This window comes from Sturnira hondurensis, unplaced genomic scaffold (assembly GCF_014824575.4).
Source record: "Sturnira hondurensis isolate 20B ecotype Veracruz unplaced genomic scaffold, ASM1482457v3 Scaffold0012467, whole genome shotgun sequence".
NCBI lineage: Eukaryota > Metazoa > Chordata > Mammalia > Chiroptera > Phyllostomidae > Sturnira > Sturnira hondurensis.
Window position 1 is genome coordinate 406849 of NW_028085098.1, and position 20594 is coordinate 427442.

The following is a 20594-nucleotide window of genomic DNA, read 5'->3' on the forward strand; positions in this document are numbered from 1 at the left end:
GTGGGTTGAGTTCTCGATCACCACAATGAGGCAAGGATCTCAATAAAAGGGACCGTAATTCTTTCACTGGTGAGGGTCTTAACTTCAATTTGTAGAAAACACAAGCTCAGCAAAGCAGAGCACAAAGAAACGAGGTATGTCTGGACTTACTAACTAACCTTGTCTTCAGTACACGTGGCGTACTCATCTCCAGCTGGACCACCAGCACTAGGGTACATCGCAGTGAACCAACTGTACTCATTATCATTGGAGGCACAGTAAAAAAGAAACTCAACACCATGTCCCTCTCCCTGCCAAAGTTTTTTGAAGTCTGGGGTGAAGAAGAAAGAGAGCAGTCTACTAATGAAGTAGAACCTAGAGGTGCACGAGCCTTCTGCATAAACGCTGGCCTTGAGAATATGTGAAACATTTGTTCATGGGGCCACAAAAATAATAATGGATTTCTTCCTCTCCCGTCGAATCACATGACTAAGATCAGAAAGCAGAGAAATAGGCCACTGCTTTTGAGGCTAGTCATATCAATCTTCAACTTGAAGAGTGATACTTGAATATTTTCACTAGAAATCCCCTTTAAAAAGTCAATCAAGTGGGCAGGAACTACAAGAAAACTTACTTGCTGTTAGCGAGACGGCTGGCAGACAACTGGGGCAAATGCTAGATCCACAAAATGAGGCGATTTCACTTGAAAAATAGTCATGTGACCACTACCACCACAGCACACACACAGGTTACAGATCCATCTTTCAGTTAGGGCGTATTTCTTACTATAGAGAAGATCATTTTTCTGCCTATTCCCAACTTAGTCAAAACAGATCGTCCCTTCTTATAGAAGGGAATTGAGGAGTTTCTTCTAGTATTAACATTTCCATGGTGAAGATTTTCATAGACTAAACACAGGGAGAAAACTCGGAATTCTTCCCAAGAGTCAGGAATCGTGCTCTGCTCAGTGAGGTCTGTAAATGAGGAGCTGAATAGTTTTGATTTGGGCTCTTCATGCTAAATAAAGGCCTAACATTTCATGTGCGGAACATCTCATCTGCTGCGGAATGTGAACCCACAGATAACCTTCATTCCCATCCAACTGTTCATTACTCACTGAAATGTTGCATATTTCCCAAAATGTAGCCATAATTATTATTTTAAAAATATCTTCAAGCAAACTTACTTGGGGTTTTGGACAAAGAGAAATTATTCTATTCCAACATGACGATACCGGGAACGCTGTTTCCACTTTTCATCTTACTGATCTAATACTCTGTTATCATTTCATGAGATCCATTTTAAATGAGAAAATGCTATGTTCTTTGTTAACTAACACATGAGCAGAAATTATAGAAAGAGACTGATCAGAGCTATGGGTGTCACCTAATGGAACCTGAGCTTCTTTTGGAAACGCCAATGCAGCCTCTTTAAATAAGTTACAGTGAAGTTTCAAGTAACAGAAATTTGTGCTTAGGTGCCAAACAACACAATGCAACACTAAGAAAAACCAAAGGGTAAATGTAGACTTTTTTCATTTTTGAAGAGAAAAAAACCTCACACATATGAAAATGTTAAAAGCAAAACAAGAACGTTGAAAAAAGCCTTTTTAACACAGACAGATCACTCACTGTTCTGGCATTTAAGAAACCAGACAAATTGCATTTACATTTAAAAGATTTTTAGTTTTATTTCCTCGGACAACTAAGCTACGAAATGGTTTCAATGACCACATAAACACAAAGTCTTCATTTATTAAAATCACCACACATGATGTTACAGCTCTACTCGCCAAAGATGAGCAACACTGAGTTTACTTCCTCTGTCCAAAGAGCTGAGTGACCATTGAATTTAGTCTTATTTAGGTAACAATAACTTCGAACATTTCCCCATTATATAGCCTCGTCTCTCCTTAAAAGCAAAAAAAATTTACTATTTAAAATATTTCTCTGAAAGAGATGTAATACCCAATGGAAGAGCAAAACATTTTCCTCCCAAGAGTTAGAAAAATTTTAGTTTCACGGGAAAAACAAAATACAAAACCACATTGTTTTATTTTATAACCAGTACCAAACCTAAGTAAGTTGTGTGTGTGAAAAAGTCATTCTGGATACTTACCTCGTAGTATTTTTTAATGTAACGTCTAATATCCAAGATCAATTTGTTGCTCATCTGCACCACAGAGTTCAGAGGTGAAGCCGTACAGTTGACGTTACTGCAACGATATAAGCTGGGCTCCATATCAGCTCCCTGCAGAAGTCAGGTCAGACAAGTACACAAAAGGTTAGAAAAGGTGTCCTGTGCTTAAAAACTTACATGCTATCCTGGTGCACAACATGTGTCACTCATTTTACTGGTGAGTTTCTGGCCCTATTTCTTCAACTGCTTTCCTCCCAAAGATCCCCTTAGTCGAATTAAACCTTCCACGCTTTTGTCACCATCATATGGGAGTATGAAGTTGAAGGGAAAACCCTAAAATCACTTATTTTTTTAACTTCCTTACATGACAGACCCTATGGGTACATTTATTTGCCCTGTGAAAATACCAGTGAAGTGAGGTCATTGGAAATAAACATCCTTTTGAGACATATCGAAATTTTAAACTTGCCCTCATTCATTCCAAACTTGAGGATAAATCAAGAGCACTAATGACATTAGTTTGCTTTCATATCGTCAACTTAAATTTAAGAATAAAGCTGAAAGCCCTGGCTGGTGTAGCTCAGTGGATTGAGCGCGGGCCTGCGAACCACACGATCGCGGTTCGATTCCCAGTCAGGGCACATGCCTGGGTTGCAGGCCAGTTCCCGGTTCCTGGTCCCTGGCAGGGGACGAATGAGAGGCAACCATACATTGATATTTCTCTCTCTCTTTCTCCTTCCCTTCCCCTCTAAGATAAATAAATAAAATCTTAAAAAAAAGAATAAAGCTGAAAAATGAAGTGTCACACCACAAAGTAATCATGTTTTGTCATCCTAGCAACTCTAAAATTCCTACCCCCCATAAAATGTATACGGGAAAGCAGGAAAGGAAAGGAAAGCAGGAGGAAAGCAGAAGGAAAGCAGAAGGAGCAGGCATTTGAAAGAATTAACTCTTAGTAGGTGGAGAAAACGTCATGTTTTGTTTTATTTCAAACAAAGACAAAGCAAACATATAGGGAAATTGCTGGGGTTTCTGGAGCATGTGTTTTTCTTCTTGATACTTAAACATCTTGGTTTCCTGCTCCAATCTGGTACATAACCCTGCCCGCCACGCTAAGCAATTCCAGGTGGAAGAGATTTCAGAGCTTGACATCGGCCCTTCCACAGTTAGCCCATCTGCAAGTCGTCAAGCCTCCATGCAATTAACTATCTTAGTTACAGCTGTAATGAAGCAAAACTCAAGGATTTAGCAAGTATTGCTGATCTGCGTCTGCCTCTTCCTTGCACTTGCTTCCAAAGACTGCTTTGTTTTGCTTCCAAAAAATGCAAAACATCTGCTGTTTGTCCAAATTAACTTAAAATAATTACTTTTAATTTAGATTAAGGATGCATTTTTCTTTCGGTTTCAAGGTTTTACACGGTTCTGCTGCCTACTCATTTGCCAAGGGCTCATACATGTATAACACTTGCAGTGGAATCAAGTAAATTGGCCAGGTTTCAACTTCTGGTCCAAGGTCAATGATACATTTTTTGGCAGTACTTCTTGAAAGGAATGTCTCCCTGTGACTTCTTAAGTGTCTGACACACAAAGACAGCAGACAAGATAATCAGAGTACCTTTGTCAAAAAGGAGGCAAGTGGGATGTGTAAAGATAAACAAAAACTTCCCCAAAACACGTAGTTCCCATTAACTTGATTTAAGATACAGAAAAATATTGCTCTAAGTCTTAATAAATTGGGTTGGGAGTGGGGAAATGCAGGTTACTAATTAAGGAATTACAATAAAAAATACTTTAGGATAATCTAGATATTTTAAAAGATTCCATTTAAAAACCAAGGCCAAGCACTCTCGTAAGCCAAAATCAGTATTAAACACATGAAAACAATGTTTTTTCCTTTTTAAACCTATACTGGGGAGAAAAGGCCTTTATACTAGTTCACTCACAAAATGAAAACAGGAGACAAAAAGAAACAACTAACCGAACCCTCGAAGACACTATCGTAAATATTCTCGGTTCCACATTCAGGGCAGGGACATTTAAATCTATCGCAGTCCCTGTATTTCTCCTCATCAGTGAGCTGTGCTAGGCCACCGAGTAGAGCATCATTCTCTTCATCTTTATGATAATGATGGACTTTAAATTGGGTGGGGTCAAGTCCTATTGATACAAAAGAAAACAAAACAAATTCAGAAATGTAAAATTATTTGAATTCCCATACCCAAAAAATTACCCCCCCAAAAACTCACAAAAGAATAATTTTAAATTCACACACACACACACTCATTTGAATTCAAGACAGAGGCTCACATCCCATGGATAAATATCTCTTTTCATAAGACATTATAAATGAAGCAAGAAAACAGCATTAATGCAGAAATATGCCAGGGGACATTTGGGTTTGGAAGCAACTAACTACTTCTATAGGATGGTTTTAGTATTTCTTACAGTGAAATCACAAATAAATTTGCATTGTTCCTAAGAAAATCTCTTAAAGTCAAGTATTGCCATTAAAACAGAAAACAGAGAATAAAAATCCCATTAAAGAAAACAAGTTCACTGCTATTACAACTCCTTCAAGTGCAGACACAACTGCTAATCCCGATTTCAATGCAGTGGTCGATTAATCTTGGCTCAGTAGTTAACAGCATGTAGGTTGCAATCTAATTCAGCGGTTAAAATTCAGCAGCAGCATATAAGACAAAACATGATGTGAGTGTTTTTTTCTTGGCGTTCTGAATTCAGAAGTGTAAAATATGTGAAAAACAATGAATCGACAGACCTTATAGGACAAAATGTCCCCAACAATCCTGAAACCAAATATACCGTCCATATTGCAATCAAAATGACACAAGAAATCAACTGATGCATAGTTTATGCTATCATGTTTTTGCAAACTACTTGAGAAAATAAACATTCGAAGGTCAACCCATTTAATTTACCTTTGGTCAAAGCATCTCTCTCAAAATCCTTTATTTCAATTTATACTTCAAGATAATCACGCTATACTATATCTTATAGTATTTTCTTGAAAGTGTAATTTAGCAATCCCTAAGAATTCTAGGCTGTTTAGAAATCTAAGGAAAACAATCATATTTATTTTAGTATAAAGGTAAGGAAGCAATATAAAACATTACTGAACAGTAAGTTCAAATATCAAAAACACCTAAAACTTGATTTGACTCTATCAATAGCTGCACTGGTAGATAATCTAACAGATGTTTTCAGAATTCAGTGACAAGATCCTAAATCCTATTGGGCCAGTTGTCAAGTGACATGTAGTAATTTGGAAAGACTGGAGGCTAACTCTGACCCAGGGGAAGGTGCTGAACAACGAATAGGGCTGACACTTTGATTCCCACTCTGCTCACCTGCAAAGTGGACGTGCACTTTCGAAGTTTAAATAGGGCATTAGAGGACAAACTTTTCAATGGTGCCTGGCACGTGGTAAAGACTCAGTAAATGTCATTCGAATGAAAAAAGTAAAAGAATGGATAACTATCATTTAATCCGACTATATTCATTCAAGATGATGTATTTGGAATATGAAACACACATTCATGCTGCATAGCCAGTTAAACAGCTGCTCTGTGTAGGAATTGATCAAAGTGACTATTTTCTACCATGATAGCGTATATATAAGAAGAACAAAGAATACACATTCAAAACAACTTGAAAAATGGTTCTTGGCTAGTGACGTGAATTACTGTCACACAGGTCACTTGGCCCCAAGACTCACTACACATTTTTAGTTTACAAGTTACTGATCCCCTAAGAGACATAGCAAATTAGTGAAGTACACGAGGAAGGGGCAGAGGAACTGAGTGAGAGACACCATGCCCGCTGAATGTCATTTCTTCTCTACAGTGAAGGGTAACTTGCAAATTTCTTAAACTCTAGTTGTGAATCCAACTGTATTCACACAACGTCTTGCTTTATTTGTGATTATGCGGTTTTACTTTTACTCTGATGATGTCATTATTCATCAGTTTCCAAGCCATTACTTAAAAGTTAAAGAAAAAAAAATAAGCAAGGGTTTTCTAAAAGACAAGATATTTTAACAACTTGAAAAATCAAGGAACGAAACACAGGCTTTGCACATGTGCAGAACTGGCTGGGCTGTGACAGGGAAGCAGTGAAAGCTCTTTCCAGGCCTCTCCACCAGCGATGGTCCACTTATGCATCTGAGGCCTGGCCAGGCTGCCTGCTGAGTAAGCCCAAATGGGACACCAGGCTACCTAGCTAAAGCCCAACAAGTAGGCAAACATTATGGGAAGATATCAGGACTTAGGAAATGTCTACTTTATAAACATTCACATCAGAAACAACTCTAATCTCCCCATGGATATAGCAAAGCCAACTGGCTTAGCTGATTACTTCAGATTTACTATTCCCGAGCTGATTTTTTTCAAGAAAAGGGACTTCTTCATCTTGGTACTCTTGCTCATAAGTCAATGTTACACTTTAAATATATAAAGGGAGAAAATTCTGTAATTACCTTGAAATATTAGGTATGTAATGATGTAACTTGTACAAGTTACTTGGATATAAAAATGTCATGAAATGTTATTTTCTTGGGAGGACAATTATAAGTTCAACAGGCAAATCACAGAGGGCTAAATTAAATCTTTTAAAGAAATAATGTAATGTCATGTTAAAAAAAATAAGGACCATTGCTGTCAGAATCTTTTTTTTTTTAGGTCAAAATCCAGACTTAAACGGGCCAACTTATTCAACATGATTTTTCAAAATCCTCACAAAATTGACAATAAACAGCTTATTTTGAAGTTCAGGAGACTTAAAAGTTTTCCTGCTTATACATGACTCATTAAGGCTGTAGTAAAACAACAGGAAAAAAAGTATCTGGTGCTGCCACCTAGAGGTAGAATCTGAATTCTTAAATGGGCAAAAAGAGAGCAGCTACATAGAATTCTATTTGTTCATTATTGTCTCTCCAAAATTAGGTATTTTTGCCAGAAGTGACACGTGAAAGCAAAATCTTCACGATGCTTTCTCTGAACTGGCTTAAAGAAATAAACTTTATCCTCCATTCGAGAAAAGGAACTTGCATTTCTACTAGACTAGCTTTCAACAGGTAACTTTGATCATTTGGTCCCACACAGGATGAAAGGAGCAGCAGCCTGCTTGGGCTTGGCACCAGATCTCTAGGGAAACAACAGTTTTCCCCACAATAAACAGAAATCACGTGTGCTGTAATTCAATACTGTGACTTGTAATGATCTAGTCACACCAATTTTTTCTTGAGGGTGGGGCAGAAAGGCCAGTAGAATAAAATAAAAATACTGTCATTTATAATTAGAAAATTTATAGGATCTCACATTATTCTGGCAACAAGATCAAAACTCTCATGTTTCAAGAAGTATTTATAGAAAGTAACATCATGGGCACTGGGGTGGAGGAGTTCAGCAATAATGTTTTTTACTTACAATCACCATATTCTTGTCACACATATCTCCAATGTGATATTTAGCACAAAATCATTTTTCCTATCACTGTACTTTCTAATCCTTGTAAAGTACATGTTCTTAGAATGTTCTCATGCCCCCATTCCCAAAGGAATATTTACACCGTTTGAAACTCAAGTTCCAAACACGGCTGAGAGAGAGGCTAAATATGTTTGAGCAAATAATTTTCTTCCTCTAAAAGACAAGGTCTCTATTTGTAACTGGCTACATATATAATTGGCTACAGTAAACCAATTATATATGTTCACAGAAGGGGGCAAGAGGGAAAAAACCCATATGAATGAAACTCCAAACAAGTACAGTAACTGGTATTCCGAAGCAACTGTTTGTAATAGGACTAACTACTAGGGAAGCTAATGAATGAAATCCTACTGTGAAATTTTCCTAAAAATTTCTTTCAGGAAACAAATCATTTATCTTGCATGCATCCAGGGTTTCATATATCCGGACTTCCTAGAGAACAATATATAAACTGAAAAAATTAGTATGATTAAATGAATACTCTAGCAGCTTTTATTCATAATAACCTGAAATTGGTAATAATTCAATTCAGATGTCCACCAACATGAGAATGAAGAAACTGGTATCTACCATGAAATAATACTCAGCAATGAAAAAGAATGAATACTAATAGATGCAAAAAGATGAATGAATCTCACAAACATGCTAAGCGAAACAAGCTGAACACAAAAAGCTCTTGGGGATGTAGTAATAAACTGTTGGCTTGAGCTCAGTGCTGACTATAATAGCATATGTTTGTGAAAATGCATCAAGCTGTTCAGTTAGGTTTTGCATACTTTTCTGTATGTAGCTAAAAAACTTGGCAGCAAAGCAATGACATACTAGGTCTGTCCAGGAAACCTCCAGCCATTGTTAATAGACTGAAAACAGTTTGCGTGACATAGATGTAACCTGGCAGCCAAGAAAAGTGGACTGGAATGTGCATGTGTGAACAATGATGACTTCACTATACTAGTCATCAGTGGGGTAGACACCATTGAGTGAGCATGTGTACTGTGTGGCCATCACATTCAAAATGACTGAGCTAGTAAAGCAACAAATCTGCATGAAATTTTGCGTGAAGCTTGAACATTCCTCCACAGAAACTATTCAGATGATTCAGAAGGCTGCAGCTATGGGCAACTAGTGATTGGCAGCTTCATCATGACAACGTGCTTGATCATGAATGACATCTTGTGCGGGTTTTTTTGGCTAAACATCAAATCACCCAGGTGACTCAGGCCCCCTACAGCCCAGATTTGGTGCCCTGCGACTTTGGCTTTTCCCCAAACTAAAACCCCCTTTGAAAGGGAAGAGATTTCAGACCGTAGTGAGAATCAGGAAAACACAACGGGGCAACCGATGGTGATGGGAAGAACTGTGTGAGGTCCCAAGGTGCCTACTTGAAGGGACTGAGGCATCACCGTCCTATGTACAATGTTTCTTGTATCTTGTATCTTCCTCAATAATTGTCTATATTTTTCACAGCAAATGGCTGAATACTTTCTGAACAGACCTCATATGTTACATTGGGTTGTTCAGAAAGTTCATTTGGTTTTTTCTGTGCAATGGCTCTAGTAGTGTTTCGTGGTCTTTAACATCATTCAAAACAATTTTGTTAGACTGTATTCTGACAGCTGTCATATCAGTGTGCATTTAAAAAAACTTAGACCCTGGCTGGTGTAGCTCAGTGGATTGAGCGCGGGCCTGCGAACCACAGGATCGCGGTTCGATTCCCAGTCAAGGTACATGCCTGGGTTGTAGGCCAGTTCCCAGCAGGGGACTCACGAGAGGCTACCATACATTGATATTTCTCTCCTTCTCTCCTTCCTTTCCTCTCTAAAGATAAATAAATAAAATCTTTAAAAAAAAACTTAGGAAGATTGATGAATTTTTGTGCAGCCATTTTAGTACTGAAGATGGAAGAAAATATACAATATTTTGCCATATTATGCTTTATTATTTTCAGGAAGGTAAAAGCGTAACTAAAATGTAAAAAAAAAAAAAGATTTGTACAATGTATACAGAAAGTGCTGTGTCTGATTGAAACTGTCAAGAGAGGTTTGCAAAGTTTCTTGGTACCACTGACATTTTGGCCAAACAATTCTTCGCTGTGGGGCTGTCTATGCATTGGAAGATATTTAGCAGCACCCCTGGCCTCTACCCAGTAGAAGCCAATAGCGGGAGATAGCCGGCATACTCAAAATATCCAATCAATAGAGTTATTGGTGAAAATAAAAATGTGTCTTTTATTTTACAGAAAAAAAAATAAACGGACTTTTGACCAACCCAATATGATGTTAGTGCCGTGGGGAGTGGCTGACATGGCATGAGTTACCCCATGAATGAGGTGCCAATGGGCTGGAAAAATTGGTTTGAGGTGGGGACAGACACCATTCCCCACTCCATATTGGCCTCTCCACAGCGTATTCCCACAATGCCTCTGATTCTATACACTCTTCCCAGTGAGGCTAAAAGTGGTCTCTGCTTCCCCTGAATGTCAATAATCCTTTATTTTACCTCTTTTGGGACATGCACTGTGTTATCCCCTAGACTTCCCAACAACAGTAATGGTTCAACAGCCCCACGGGGCTGTAATTTGAGTAAAGAAGCCACGGCTGACAACTTTGTACCCCACACAGCGCCCATTAAGATGCTGAGCACAGCAGGTCTTCAATATCAATCCACTCAATGAATGCAAAAGTGGACTGAGAACATGAGCCATCTGACAATGCACTTGGAATGGCGCTCCATCCTCTAAGTGGCGGTCCTTATCAGCTGACAAGACTTAATATGCTACTTTGCTTTTGGTGTGATTTCACTTTTTACATTTTACTATTAATTTATAGAAAATATGTAAGGTTTGGAAATGACAATCAAGTATGGACATTCTTCTAAGAACTTAATCATGAAAAAAAAAGTCTTGTTTGATAAAGTGATACCTGAGGCACCTAAGGGTGACATTGTTCTACTCCCAAGCACCTGTACTCATTCCACTTCCCACCTTTTGTAGATATCTCTCCCAAGTCTGTCAAAGGTACCCCAAACACCGCCTGGGTCACTGTTGCACTTATTTCTTAGAAGACGGTACCAAATCCTGTCTATTGAGCAGAAACTACCTTCTATACTGTGAGTGACATACCATTTTTCAAGAAAGGGAATTTTCATTTTCTAATTTAACCCAGGAACATACTGGGTTAAGTGTGCTCTGTCTTGTTTTCAGCACTACTTTCAGAGATTAAATTAAATTTTAAATTCTCATATTCTTCAAACATCGGTAATTTCTCAGGACCAATAAGAAAACTGCCCGTTTAGATAAAGGCCTGGAATTTTATAACTGACCATGAAGAAATGTACTTGACAGGTACTATACAAGGCATCACTCACTGGAGGAAAGATATCATACCATTCTAAGTATCATTATACATGAAATATAAACGCATTAAAAAATGAAATTCAGGAATGAACTTTCGACAATTCTCAGCACTGGCCTGTTTTGCCAGGTACAGAAGACCATCTGGATGTTGGCGCACACTGTGAATATTTTGATCCACAGAATACAGAGAACTTTCATTAGAACAAGACAGAGAAAAACCTACAGTCTGGAGAACAAAAGCTAAGAGTTCCAAGTTTTAGTGACCACGTTTCCTAGGGGGCTATTGTATAAAAGAGTAATACTCTATTTTTTTGGTCCTATTCACAGAGAGAAAAGAATAAAATTTTGCTTTATTGAAGCCCAGTAGCAATAATCTTGCATGGATTTCAGAAAAATGATACACATTTTACTGTGGGATAATGAGCACCATTAGTTATTAGAGAGAACAAATCATTCTTTTGCAATTCAACAGACTCATTCACTCATTTAATAGACTATCCTCTCTCCTTTTTACTAAAATGGCCTTCCCATACCGAACACCTGGCCATACAACATGCCACCAGACAGACTTCAGGAGGTATCTTCACGGGAAGAAATGCAGAATTTCCAATGTGAAGCCACAGGATAAAACCAACACCTGATGCTTGCCTTTCATTTCGAGGAAAGCAGTATAAAAGCAATAGAAAAAGAAAAAGGTAGTTGAAAAATATAGTTGCTCTCCACAAAAGAATCTTAAAAATAAGAAATCATGACCTTACTCATTTTGCTAAATGAAATTATGCCATTATTCCTGATTTCTTTGTACTAACTAAAAGGACAAAGTATCAAACTTCGGTAAAGTTTCAACACTGCAATACGTTTCATTAATCAAAGATAAAAACTACATTAAAAGCGGGCGAATTATTTTATGTCTGTGATTAGGCGGTTGGAGGGCTTGTATTTTATGTATACATTTTTACACTTCAATTTATTTAACCGTGTCAGTTCACTAACTGCAGTTTTTTTTATATAAAGAAAACAGATTTAGATTTTAAAAACAAATTACAGTCATTTTATACCTATGGCTTCACCTCTCAGAAACCACGCACCCCCTAACACTCCCCTTATACTTTCCCACCTCCTCCCTCCTCCTCTCTTAACACTGCAGGCTAAGTGAGCACTGATAACAGGGGCCCCAAATCCCCTAGGGAAGAACAGCCACCCTAATTTTTCGCTTGGGGCAGAGGAATAAAGGAGGCAGATCAAAATGCAGCTCCTGAATAGGGCAGGGCACAAACGCCCGCGAGATCTGCCTGGTGCACTTCAATATTTTCTACAGATCTTTACGGTGACCAACACGTGCTGTCCTACACTCCAGTAATGGGGACCCTCACATGAAGGGAGAGGGAGAGGTAGAGAATTACGAGATTCATTGCTCATGTGGATATCGCTGGCGATGGCACAGGCTGCGCTGGGAGAGGAGGATGAGGAGGGGAGGAGGGAGGCTGCACGATTACAACCACCTCACATGCCCTCAGTATAAAAACTGCTACCAAGTGGCGGAAGATAAAAATGAGAAAATAAAATGAGGGACAGCGTTGGGAACCGCCCTGCCTGGTTTCAGAAGCTGTAATCCTCCGTGGCTAAGGCTGAGTAAAAAGACCTTGGGACCATAAGCCACTAAGAAGACAAAGCTTATCTTCCTGGTAGGGGCACCACCTCTGCCCCCTTTCACCTCACCCTCCTTGGCCCTGGGCAGACAGCTGGTAGGCAATGATGGATAAGATTCCTCAAAGGAGGGACAACCTAAGATAGGCATAGTCATGAAGGGGTCCTCAGAGAAGGACTTGGGGGGACATAGGAAAAGGGGGTGATGGACCCTCACCCCTCAGTTTTGACAGAGTCTGAGTCCTCATTCTGTCTGCCAGAAGTCTCCTGATCACTTCGCTGCCTTACTTCCCCTGCCTGACTTAAGCCTGAAACAATGCTGGAGGTGGGTGCAGCCCTGTGCTGGAAAGAGCAAGTTCCCTAGGGTCATCAGGCCTAAGAAAGAATGCATAAAATCCTATGAAATATACTTTGCTAATACTTTCAATTGAAATGATAAGGGTCCAAGCAGGGAATGAGTTTCTTTCCCCAAAGTTTTATGGCCCTTTAACTGTCTGACCCTGACTCAGAATAAGCCCTCAGAGTTCTTTGAATGTTGTCTATTGTTTAATCATTTCTGCCTGTCAACAACTGATGAGCTTTACATATATACCCTGTATTCCTATGCAAATCAAACCCAATAAAAGCCTGTTAAGGTAAAGGTTGGGGTGCTTTCCTCTGGAGAGAGTGGCCAAGGTGCTCCAAGGCACTCTCCCCTTGAGAGAGTGACCGTGTTGCCCCTTTTCCTCCACAGGACTTCGGTGGTCTGTGTGAATTTGTGTGGTCTCATCCATAACACCGCAGACACTGCGGGCCGGTGTCTGCATCAGGACAGCAGTCGTTCCCTCAGGACCGAGGCTGAGGACACAGGCCCTTCTGGCAGCTCTAATTGGCTACCTGGCTCCGGGAAACAGCTGCCCAGACCATCATCCATATAGTAAGGCTGCACCAAGAACTTGCAGGTGATGAGATAGAGAGATGGGGACACAGAAGGACCATGGACCATACACAAGCACTGAGGGTTCCCTCTGTAGTCTGAGATCGACCAGTAATAATATGAAACCTCTGAAGATGGAACCAGCTAGCTATGAAAACCCATTTGTGAAAACTGGACCAATAAGGCAGCCTATGATTATAAGGCTGCTGCAATTAGGATAAAGTCAGGCTTTAAGCAAGTCAGAATCTGCCCACTGCTTAATTTATATAAAAATGATCTTAAATATGACCTTGGAACCAACAAAATCAGTCTGGCCCCGTCTTGGTCTTCAGCTATCTGAACTGGCATCAGGCTTATCCCTTGGGCAGGCTGCACCACCCTTTACTCTACAGCCCTTTTGCTGAAATACAAGGCTCCACACTTACTCGCTAAATGTCACCCATGGGGGCGGGGCTTGTTCCATTGACCCTCAGCACCGTAAGATTCAAAAGCAAAAATGGGAAGGGTAATGGTTAGCCTGTAGATCAGGGTCTTGATGAAGAAACTGGAGATCTACTCTAAACAAAACAACGGTTTTGCTCAGGGGTTCTTGGTGTGGAGAGGAGATAGAAGGGAAAGCTCCCACGCCTTCACATCCGTACCATCCCACTCCTGGTTGAAACATCTTTCGTTGCTTCTCATCGCTATAAACAGGCAGTACGGCTTAGCACAGTGGTTAGGAGCACAAGCTTCACAGTCATACAGAGCTAGGTCCCCAACTAGTCACAGCCAACTATGTGACAAGACCAGGTGAATCACTCTTCTAAGCCTCAGCTTCATTCTGTATAATGGAACCAATACCTACATGAGGCCGGAGCAAGCATTAAATGAGAAACATATGCAAAGTAGCATCCAGTAGAGTGAGCACTCAACGCAAAGGAGAGCAAAAAAGAAGGAAGTTAAAAAATATTGTGCACTCCTCGCACTCCCCCCTCCCAGCTGAGGATTTATAAATATCATCAAATACAACTCAACTTTGAGAATACATTATATGATGATTTGGGTAGCAGAATTTTTATCTTCCTAATTATGTTTTGCTTAGGCAAATGTCAAAAATGAGCTTCCACTTCCAGAGCAGACACTGATGGGATAGTGGAAACGGGGCTGGCGGGAGGAGCTCAGACACACACGCAGCAGGGGCAGAATGGGAAATATCTGACTTGATAATTCACCCATCTAATCTCACTCTGCAGTGCACACTGAGCATTAACTATATGCAAATCTCACGGACTGGAGGAGTGTGGACATACTTACCCAGGAGCCTGGCCGGAGGGTGGGATGTGGCTGCTAACAGCGCTCACTGAACAACACTCCTTCTGCTCCCGGGCTCAGACCAAGGTCTGGAGGCTTGCCAAAGCCTCACAACTAGCATTTGAGCCTAAGTCCCTATGATACAAAAGCCCTTATCTTAAGCTAGACATCTCAGTGAGGAGAGAGGGAGATTTTCCATGAAGCAGGAACAGAATGAACAACGCCATATTTACGGGACCTTGAGTCCAATGAAGTTAACTAAGGCCACAAAGACAGGCTGGAGCTAGAAAGTTAAGAGTCCATTTCTGCCAAAGATGTCAGTGGCTCTAAACTCTCCTTGTGGATAGTGAGGAGCCATCTACAGACTTTATTAGGCATTACTCCAGTCTGTGCATAAAATGGAATAGGGTTGAGCTCTTAAAGCAGTGTAACTCTTTGCATGCTGGTCGTCCAGAAATGAAATCAGGGCAGGTTATGAAATACATTTCTATGCAAGAGATGATCATCTGGTGACACAGCAGAAAAAAAATCAAAGAAACAGTGAGGTTTCAGGGTTGGCTGGCACCTCCTAGGATGATGAGAAATTGGGAATCAGCCAATTCCTGGACGATAACAGTGAACCTGATTTTTAGGGTATTTATATAAAAGTGACTCAGTGGATTGAGCACAGGCCTGTGAACCAGACGATCTCGGTTCGATTCCCCGTCAGCGCACATGCCTGGGTTGCAGGCAAGTTCCCCGCAGGGGCCAGTTCCCAGCAGGGGATGCAGGAGAAGCAACCATACATTGATGTTTCTCTTCCTCTCTCCTTCCCTTCCCCTCTAAAGATAAATAAATAAAATATTAAAAAAATATTAAAGTCTACTTTAAAAAAAATAAAATAAAAGTGAGAATGGGATACTCACAGGGAACTGAATATTAAAACGGAAATGTTTTCATCTTTAAAAAGTTGTGTGTTTTCATGAACGGGTGTGGAGGACACATGGACAATGGCTGAGGTGGGGGGCGGGGATGGGAGGGAGGTGGGGAGCACTGGGGGGGGCAGGGCTGGGAGTACAAGACAGAAAACTGTACTTGAACAAGAGAGAAATAAAAATTTTGGAAAAAAAAAAGTTGTGTGTTTTTACTTTATATAAAAATGCTGTTAGAGACAGAGACACAATGAACCAATAGCCAAGATACCGTAAGTGTCCTTGTTAATGGAAGTTCATGAATTAAAGCTACAACAATGTAAACTCTGGGACTTACAATGGTGCCTAAAATCATCTCAATCTTTTTTTTTTTTTTGCCTTCTCTCTCTACCCTCAGCATTTACTGATTGAGTGCCGACTATGCAACATGCAGGTGGTTACAGAGATAGCAAGTACGTGGGGTTCACAGTCTATGAGGGGAGACAGACATTAATCAAACCACCACAAAATGCCAAACTGTAAACAAAGAAGGGCTCTACTCAGCATCATACCTACAAAAAGGGTCCACAACAGTCAAAGGAGGGAAGATCGTGCGCACGTCACTCGTGCGGGGTGAGGGGGCTCCATGAGCTCAGGCACTTACCTAGCCATGTTGCAATGAGGACAGCATCAATTCCATCTATAGGCTCACAGATCCGAGCCACAACGGGGTGGATCTGCTGGGCCAGGTAGTACTGGGTGTCGATGGTTAAATTGTCCTGCTTCGGCAGCTGCTCAGGTGCATAGGCCCTCTGATTTGCACTGAGGTTTGACCCGTCCTATAAGAGGACATGGTACAGGTAAAGTTGTAAGAAAGTCAACCACACACACACTTGATTGGTCAAAAGAGCGACAAGAATTCAAAGTTTGTGTTTTCAATTCCAAACACCAAGATATCCTTTTCATATGCATCTAAGAGGAGAAAGATGAAGAACATCTTGCCCACTGTCCAAGAATGTAAATCCAGCATGTGTTGTGTTCTATTTTTTGTTGAAACATGAAACGAAGAAGATGGCATGACTAGATTAAATAATTCCACCTGCCGCATCACAGAAACACATTGAGAAGACTTGCTGACAATCTAGTTGGAAAGGCCCTTTAGGAGTGATGACAAAAAAACATTGGTGGTCCTTTTATTATGTTAATGCAACCCCTCCATGCAGGCATTCTAGTCATAGTATCATCTTAAAGGCCCCGGAAGTAATATTTTCCATGAGAACTACATGTATCACTGAGAAGCAAATAAGCAAGAACAAAAGCAAAAGACAAAGGAAGGAAACCCACAGAGTAATCGCTGATGTACAAGATATGACAGGTAAGAGTAAAATCAGCGAGGAATGTGGTGCAGTGGCGGTGCCCTAGAAGCAAAATACTTGGCCACTGGAATGAAGGGCATGCTATTTTAAACTGTTTATGCGGCTCTTCATCAAGGCAAGCGAGATGGGTCAAAGAGCCTTTTAAGGCGTCCCTCTTTATACACTATAAAAATAAAAGTTGGGAAAAGTCAATACAATTGGGCCTGACAGAACCCTGTAGGTGATGTCACCATCATCTGTGAATCAAGAAGTCATCACTTCACTGGACCAACACCCAACAACTCACTCCACTGCTCCTCCTGTCTGCAACAACAGAATTTAATATTCAGACTAGTAAATTATAACTATTCACAGTGCTCAGCTGCTCTGCGAAACTGATTGTAATGTGAATCCTATTCTTTCATTCCTGCCACAATCAGTCCCTTCTCAGCGCAGAGCCCAGCCCAAAGCAGAGGCCGCCCTCCACACCGCTGGCTTTTCTAGGCACTGGAGGCGGGATCTCTTTCTCTGGCTCCTGATAGAAACAAATGGGGATATTTATCACTGAGGTTTTACCTAGTCTAACATTTAATGAAATGCCTGGAAAGAAAGTAAAGCTCAGATTAAAAAGGCTTGCTTATAATTTGGGGAGGGGGGAGTTTCCAATACAGTTGAAGAAATTAGGCAGAATTAATCAGCTTTAATCACTGCCCTTTTAGAAGTTTAAATTGTTAGATGAGAGTAAGGTGACAGCCAATGACAAAAAGAGTATGAAAAATTGGGGGGCACTGTCTTTATGCACCGCAACTGTATTCATGTGGCCTTTTCACAAACACATGAAACAGGATCAGTTTATAGAATTGTAGTTTTTTTCAAAAACCAGTCTGTCCTTAAGATTATCACAATGTTGAGTTTCCTAATTTTCAGTGATGAATGAAAATGAGATTTGTAGAGGTAATTTTTTAAAATGGCACTTCAGTTACTTTCCAATACATCATTAGAAGATGTTCTCATAGTAAGGTATGTTTTTTAAAAGGTACTTGAAATATCTAAGTACACTGTCAGTTGAAATTTTAAATATCCATCCATACACACACAAAAAACTTGTTTCAACAGTGACCCAAACACACTTCTTATTGTATTTAAAAAATCTCAGCCCTGGCTGGTGTGGCTCAGTGGGTTCAGTGTTGGCCTTCAAACTGAAAGGTCGCCAGTTCTATTCCCAATCAGGGCACATGCCTGGGTTGCATATTAGTTGGGGGTGTGCGAGAGCTTCTCTTTCTCTCTTTCTCCCTCCCTTCCTCTCTCTCTAAAAATAAATAAATAAAATCTTTTAAAAAATCTGACCTCCAACAAGACTAAATGCAAAAGAATTGATAAAATGACAGGTTTTGCCATGTTGTATTGGAAAAAACATTTAGGCCCTGACATAATTCTCAAATCTAGCAAGACCCCACAGTATATGCAATAACATGCAGCATACACCTTTAAAAAGAGATTAAGGAGTCATGTTGGTCTTGCTCGAAGGCCCATGTAGTAATTCATGAACTTCACAAAGACACTTCACAGAGACAACCAAGTACAGTTAATTCATTCAAAACTATGCAATCATCTTCCGGAGAAAAATAATGGAGATTTGCAAACAGGTGACAAGTATGCTCCTTAAAGCGTTAAAGTCATGCCTCATGAAAATTACGTCCACTGGAAGTTAAATAATTAACAATTTAAGACTTAACAGTAAGTGAATGTTGATTTAAGATCTCAGCAAATAATTCATGTAGGTTTTACACCACAGACTACAGTATAAATTAGATACCAAGAACATTACCCTGAACTCATCTAAATTGATACTAAGTTATCAGTAGAATAGTATTTTCTTTTTTTAAAATTTTATTCATTTATCTTTAGAGGGGAAGGGAAGGAGAGAAGGAAAGAAACATCAATGTATGGTTGCCTCTTGTGAGTCCCCTGCTGGTAACTGGCCTGCAACCCAGGCATGTGCCCTGACTGGGAATCGAACCGCAATCGTCTGGTTCGCAGGCCTGTGCTCAATCCACTGAGCTACACCAGCCAGGGCAGTATATTCTAAATGTAAATTTTAAACAAAACAGAACCTGTTTAAGAAAAAAGGCAAGTTAAGGTGCAGTAGCAATGGGTAAGGGAAACGTTGAAAAGACATCAAGTTGGATTTCCTGTACTTTATTAGCATCAGCATTGGAGCTTTTCTGTATCAGTAAGACTTGAGAAGAAATCATAAGACCTAATATTTAGACAACAGAACACATAAGCTTCACTTTAAAATACATCAGTCACACTACCATACAGCTCCGTTTCAGTTTTAGCCAACAACAAATTTGTGGCTGGGTTTCATTATTAAATGCTATTTCACAGAATATGTATATTTATTTTAGAGTTGTGTGCTGCCATCTGTTCCTCTCATTAATAATCTAAGAGCTTTTCCATGTATGTGAAGACATAAATGAAAAAAAAGACTAGCCTATTTACCAAAATCTTTATTTGCATAATATGAAAATTGTTTTTTGGAGATGAGACTTGTCAGAGGCAATATGCAAAGCACATTAAGGGCTTGAGCGAGTCAGACATTTATGGAAATATTTTCCTGCAGGAATTGGCTTTCTGTAACAGTTCTTAATCAAGGGTAACCCTAGGAGGGAGACAGAGTCAAGTGCTGATCCCTGTCCATGTGCTTAAATCATTTGTTACGCACGTCATCCACAGTACTAAGCAGATATTAGCAAAATGACTTTCACATTCTGAAAAGACTCTGATTTAAAAACACACTGAGTGTAGTTCGACAAAGATCTATCATATGCAACACCATCTAAGGCTTATCTAAAAGTTCTTACTGTAATAACACAATGCAATAAAGGCCTGGCTGGTGTAGCTCAGTGGATAGAGCACGGGCCTGCGAACCACATGATCGCGGTTCGATTCCCAGTCAGGGAACATGCTGGGTTGCAGGCCAGTTCCCAGCAGGGGACGCACGAGAGGCAACCATACATTGTTATTTCTCTCCCTCTCTCCCTCTCTTCCCCTCTAAAGATAAATAAATTTAAAAAATAACAAAAAAGCCCACAACACAATAATTAATTTAAAAGAAAGTCTTGTTCAGGACTTCCGCCAAGATGGAGGCATAGGTGTAAACACTGTGCCTTCTCCCACAACCAAGTTTGGATACAACAAAAGTTTTGGAGAACTAAGACACACCCAGAGACCAGAAAACCGAATTATACGGAAGTCCGACAGCTACGAACCGTTCAACAGGGATGGCAAGAGAGGCAGAGCCAGCAGCGGAGCAGGGTCGGGAAGGACAGACCTAGGAGCGCAGGCAGCCTGGACCTAGTCAGGGTGCGGGGCAGACTGACCAAGGTCGCACATTCACGCGCAGTGAGACGGACCACGCAGGCCCCAGGGGGCGAACCCAGTGGTGGAGGGCTGACAGTGGTGGCACACTCGCGTGCAGTGGAGCGGGGCGCGTGGCCCTGGTGACGGTGGTGG

General features: G+C 40.3%; 1 protein-coding gene across 2 annotated transcripts in view; it reads right to left on the reverse strand.

Moving 5' to 3' along the window:
- Positions 1-20594, reverse strand: part of POLA1 (DNA polymerase alpha 1, catalytic subunit) — a 300925-nt gene that overhangs the window by 148623 nt on the left and 131708 nt on the right. For both annotated transcript variants that reach the window (XM_037060690.1, XM_037060689.1), the window contains 3 exons: positions 16385-16559; positions 4097-4275; positions 2098-2229 (listed from right to left, as the gene is read on the reverse strand). In XM_037060690.1, coding sequence (XP_036916585.1) covers positions 2098-2229; positions 4097-4275; positions 16385-16559 — 486 coding nt within the window. The remainder of the gene's footprint in view (positions 1-2097; positions 2230-4096; positions 4276-16384; positions 16560-20594) is intronic.